The 6,000-nt window shown below is 38.4% G+C and overlaps 1 protein-coding gene across 1 annotated transcript in view; it reads left to right on the plus strand.

Annotated features, from left to right (window-relative positions):
* Positions 1-5,523, plus strand: part of CPXM2 (carboxypeptidase X, M14 family member 2) — an 81,336-nt gene extending 75,813 nt beyond the window's left edge. The window contains exon 13 of the mRNA XM_062579727.1: positions 3,786-5,523. Coding sequence (XP_062435711.1) covers positions 3,786-4,039 — 254 coding nt within the window. The 3' untranslated portion in view covers positions 4,040-5,523. The remainder of the gene's footprint in view (positions 1-3,785) is intronic.
* The last annotated feature ends 477 nt before the right edge of the window (positions 5,524-6,000 follow it).

A 6,000-nucleotide genomic window follows, 5' to 3' on the forward strand; every position in this document is an offset into this window, starting at 1 on the left:
AGAGAGTTTTCTGGGTTGCCTTCTCGCTCCCCCTAGCAGTGGTCAGTGGACTTTCCATTACTGAGACTGAAAGGAGTTAGAAAATACTTCTGATTAGGCTGCTGGTACAATGGCCTGTCGAATATCAAATAGATCCTCTCTTTGTTCCTGAGTTTTGTGTAGAGGCGCAGCATAATCTTGAGATCAGGAAAGCCTTGAGCAAGATGGGGTGCCATCTCTAGATTTACCGGGGAGACTGAACGCTAGTGGTGTCTTCCTGAGCACAGTTTCTTTTCATGCATGCCATTTGAATCTTTGGCAGAGGGTAATATTTGCCATCTAGCAGCTGCTCATTTTTGCAGTTCTGTAGCTCAGTAGCTTGTAGTAACAGTTCATTACATTAGTCCTGTCTAATCATATTTCTAATGTTAAAACTGTTTGGTCTTATTGATGGCTGCTTGTTCTGTAGAGAAAACTAAAGTAAATATTCTTACATACATTGGGCATGCAGCGCTATGGTAATTTTTTCTGGGGAGCTTTAAGAACATTAAGATAGATTTTTATTATGTATTTAAATTCATGATATTTGGTTTGTTTAAGCTTAAATGTGTCTCTTCATTCTAACTTAGGATCTAGCCTATCAGGCTTAGGGAATATTCCTCTTAATTGAAGTGTTTTATGGAGTGTACTGACACATGTATTTAATTTATAATAATACCATCTTTTTATTATTATACATTATCATTTTATCTGAGTGGACATGGCAATTCTTTTCTAGACCCAATAGGTGGAGATAGATGTTGTCTGCCTCCAGGCTGCTCCAGCTGGAGCCTATTGTTTTAGTAAATATATTATTTACTAAATTTATCTGTATCTTTAATTTTGTTTCTCCTGCCATCTGCTCTGATTTTTTTTTACCTACTCCATTTAACAAGATTTTCAGAAAAAATCCTTTTAGTCTGGTATTAAATTCTGGGTAATGACAGCTGACAGAGGGACTAATGTCTAGTTATGTGTAAATTGAAAGGAGGTAGATAAAGTGCATCCTGCTAACAGTTTAATATCTAGGTCTGTTCTAATTTCCTGATAGTGCCTGAATGTGTACATTTTTTATGGTGATGTGCAGAGTTGTGATGAGCTGCCTGTTAAATATATGTTAGAAAAATGTGGGTCAGTTTTGAACCCCAGGGGCTAGAGTAAGCCTCTGAGCCACAGCTGTGTTCGTAGTCATGCACTGCGTGATGCACAACCTTTGCCAGCCCTGCAGTATCTGAGGAGACCCTGGTCTTGGAAAAATATTTTGAACCAAACTTCCCTTCTTTTTTTCCCTTGGTAATGAGGTGCTGCTTCAGCAGAGAAGCATGACATTGCGTCAGGTTGGCAGTCCTGCACAGCAGTGAGCTGAGACCATCAGCCCCAGCCATCGTGCTAACACACTAGCTGTAGCCAAGGCTTCCTGGTCCTGCAGGATACCAACCAGGTGGCCTCCCACCTCACTGCCAAGCATTTGACAGGGATTATGGAATGAAAGCTACTTTGGCTCTAAGTCCTTCTCTGAGGTGGCAACATATAAAATACAGGCACAGCCAGAGCATGAACTTATAAGCATTTAGAACTAAGAATGAGCTTCCAGAGCTAAGTTCAAAGAACCTGGGCAGCTTTAAGTTCTGACTTTTGGCTAAGGTCCCTGATAGATCCAATAGTGAGGGCAAAGATCTACAGAGCTCCTCAGAAAGCCCCTTTTAAGCCTGGTAGGACTCCTTCCTTAAAGTGCTTGAGAACTGAGAAACAGAAAATCTGGACCATTACCATCACCTCAAGTAACATCAAATTACATGAAAGGAAAACCCAAGCAGTTTAGTGTGCAAGAATTAACTTGGTCAGATGTGCTTCTTGCAGATGATTTGCTCAGTCTTGGGCAACCTGCTCTAGGTGATACTCTCTTGAGCAGGAAGTTAGACTAGAAGATCTCAAGAGGTCCTGTCCAACCTCAGCTATTCTGTAATTTTGTACTTGCAGTCAGAAACTGCAATATTAGACTGTAACTGATATTAATCTTTTGCTAATACTTGCTATTTTAAAACGTGCTACCTATTTCACCAAGTCCTAAATTAAAATCCTATTTCTTTAAGCAGAGGTTAGATAGTCCTGTTTCATCAGGACTAATCTGGTCGTCTTCAAGTATAATATTTTTATCCAAACTAGTTTTAGCAACACAGTGCATTGCAAGTGACCCAAAGCTAGTAATAGTAGGGTTGTCTGTTCCCATTACTGTTAAAAAATACCTCTTCCAACCATAGATATTGCATTTTCATTTATATATAGAATTGCATATCTGAAAGTGCACTTTCATTACATGGAGGGTTTTCCCAGGATAGAGTATAAAATAAATTTTAGATACTAGTTTTCCCTCACCTTTCTCCATCCACAGATAAACATACTTGCTAGTTAAAAATGCTACTACAGAAGAAGTCTAAAACATCATAAATGTATGTGAGTAACCTGTCATCATCTACAGAAGAAAAATGTCCTGATTCAATGAGAAGTTAAAATATACTTTGCTTTATGCACATGAGTAGTTTAGTTGGTTACAGTAGCACTGTTCATGCATTTACAGGCAGGTAAGTGGCTAAGTACTCTGAGGAATTATGGTTTGCAGGAAAATCAGTGTATTAAAGGACAGTGTAAGATATTATTGAAAAGGAAGAGGATATTTACTTATGAAGATCTGTGCATTGATGTTATGCATTTACTCACTGGCATACTCAAAAGCATCAAATCCTGTGTGTCCAGATGGTCTGGCAAGGATCACTTGTCCCCACTGTCCCTTGGTTTCTCTTGATTGGCAATGACAAATTAGTTTTGGGGCAGATCTTTTATACCCCTCAGGAATTACCTGCTGTTACAGAGTGGTCCCTTTCCTCAGGATTTTGCTGACTTCAGCCTACAGAAATCTTAGGACAGATTGAAGTCCATTGTCCATTTTTTGTCATTTTGAATGTAAGTTTTTGAAATACATATACTTGGTATGTTTTCTACTGGGTTAACAGGAAAAGGAAGGGTATATTTGATATAGAGTTATCTAGTTGCCACCTTCCTGCTAAGAGGAAGCAGGGTTGTTTTCAGTGCTGTGATCTTACCAGAGGGTAGGCCTTTTTGTACTCACACTTTAACACCTTCCTAGACTCTACCTTGGTAATAGTGTCCTGTGGACAGTGTCCTTCACTATCATTATAGGCCATTCTTTTAAACCTTTTTTCCTTTTTCTCCCCATGTTTGCACACACATACTGGTTTTATTTTTTGCTTGATTTTGCTCCAGTATTTTATATTGCCCCATATGTATTTTACCTATCTAGACAATTATGTGGGGGAAGTAAGGTTATTATTTAAAATTATAGAATGTTGAGACAGGAAATAAAAATAATAATAGCTTTTCAAGATGGCATTTTTCTTTCCATTGCTTAGCAAATGGAAGCTTCATTTGTATTTGACAGAGCTAGTTGTATTTGCAAACAGCCAGGTCCCATGGTGCTGGTCCACGTTATTTATTACCTTTGAACCAAGAACATGCCATGAGTCTGGTTGTCTATGAGGTGATCTCTGGGTTGCTGTGAAGGAGGGATGCAAGGGATGCAGGATGTGGAGTCTGGCATGGCACTCTAGCTTTTAGAAATCATATGTTCAGCTAGCCAAGTGGCATGTAAGTACATAACTGCTAAGGTCACGACTATGTTAGATAACGGTTTAGACTGCAGGCACCAAAAGCACTGTTCTGAAAATGGTCTCTTCTGATTTTCCTAACAGGAAGTGATGGGGATTACTGGCGTCTTCTCAACCCTGGGGACTATGTGGTTGGCGTGAAAGCAGAGGGCTATACTGCAGCCAGTAAGACCTGTGAAGTTGGCTATGACATGGGAGCTACTCAATGCGACTTTACAATCTCCAAAACCAATCTTGCAAGAATCAAGGAAATCATGAGGAAATTTGGGAAGCAGCCAATTAGTCTGTCAGTGCGACGGCTCAGGCAGAGGGCTAGGCAATGGCGCCATCAAAGATAGACTCCTGCCCAGTATCACAAGGCTTTCACAAGCTCTGCTTCTATCAGCCTGACTGTAGTAGTAGTAAGAGTTTCATAGCCCATCTTTTAGTACATATTTTTTCTGTACAAAGTCTTTCTGTTAGTAGAGCTGGATGAATAGTGGATTTTTCAGTTCGGTGAAAAATCAGAAACAAGATTCCATTCAAATTGAACCAGAATAAGCCTCAGGTTAGGGGGAGAGGCAGGAGGAATGAAAAAAAAGATGTTTTGAGTTAACACGAAATGAGATACTTTGCTTTTGGGTTATTTGTAAATCAGTTTTCTAAAACAAAAACAAACAAAAAAACCCTCAAAATTATTAGGAAGAAGTATTTTGAATGAGAAGCTGAAAATTACTATTTTAAAAGTAAGAAATAGATATTTTGCAATTCAAAAAAGTTTTGACACTCTTCACTCTTTATTCTCATATAAGAGGAAAGCTGGGAAGGGATAACTTCTTTTGAATATCTTTGAAATTTTTGTTGAATTTTCTATCCTGCTTTCCCTGAAAATCCATTTTTTGACAAGCACTGTGGTCTTCAGGGAAAAAAAAAAAGCTGAAGCAAATACTGCATCTCAGTCTTTTGGATTGTTTGTATTTAAGGATATCTGATGATTCCAGAACTTAGTACCCAGAGTGTTTTCTTCTCTGGATTTTTAAGGCTATATTTTTATTCTGTGAACTAAATATAACCGAAACGGCATTGGACAAGGGCTACTGTAGTACTGTGGAATGGCATCTCCTCTGTAACCCAGGAGAAGGACTTGAAATGAAGCTTTTCTTGTGGATAAAGCCAGTCATATAATCTGTATGAGATGAGAGGCTTGGTCACTGGAGTGTGCATAGTTCACAAATCCACTGACAACATCTTTTTCTTGATTCTGGCCTACCTACCAAGTATCTTCTGTGCTCCAGCACACCTTGTACCACTGTCTTCCCTGACATTTAAAGGATTTTGTGGTCCTCTCTGTGATCTGCTCCCCTATCTTGTCATATTGCCACTACAGCTGCTGCTTTTCAGGCCTCACTACTCTGAGAGCTGGATTTGAGCTTTCTTGGCTTATAAGTAACAAACTTGTACAGCAGGACAGGGCTGAGGTTCAGGAAAGATGCAGATCAACTTTAGGAGAGACTGAGCTAAGCAAACACTGGTCAAATCATCAGCTGGTGAAAATCAACTTTGTTCTGTTGGTTTCAGTGTTATGACTGTAAGTTATACCAAATGAAGGTCCAGCTGTACATTTTTATCCAATCAAAATTCTATGGATAAACAAACACCTCTAGTGTGCATGGTAGCATGACTGCAGTATACATTTCCAAATACAGTTCTGTTTAAAACGTTTTCATTGCTATTACAATTCTTGCCTAACTTGATATGATTATTGGAAAAGATATTCACCAAAGTATCATTCAAAACTGAGGAAAAATAAATTGCAAGTAGAAAACTTACTGTGAAAATACAATGTGCCATCTGTATTTAATTTCTCTTTTTCTTATTGACAAAGAATCTTGTAAACACATAAAGGGCAAAAGTTTGCAGAGTGAGTAATATAGCATGAACCCTTGCATGCTAAGTAGTCCTTTTCTTAATTATTATTCCAGCCTGTATTTTTTCTGCAGATACTATTAAATAACAGCAATGTATTTGACAGTAAGGGCACAAAGAGAGTAGCAGGGTTCATGCATAATTTTGTATAACTGAAATTATGGAACTCCAGCTCCTTGCATCATTTAAATTAAACAGTAGAAGTAAACAACTAATCCAACCATTACATTAGCATTTTGAATTACATTTTACTTCATTCTGTTCACCACCCTTACAACATTCTGTATGCCACCTATTTTTGTACTGAAAATGTAGCACCAGAGCTATCAAGTAGGTTTTTTAGCATTTGAGAAGGTAATAGTGATGTCATTTTTTGCCCAGGCAGTGATGAGAA

Source organism: Rhea pennata, chromosome 7 (genome assembly GCF_028389875.1).
Source record: "Rhea pennata isolate bPtePen1 chromosome 7, bPtePen1.pri, whole genome shotgun sequence".
Classification (NCBI taxonomy): domain Eukaryota; kingdom Metazoa; phylum Chordata; class Aves; order Rheiformes; family Rheidae; genus Rhea; species Rhea pennata.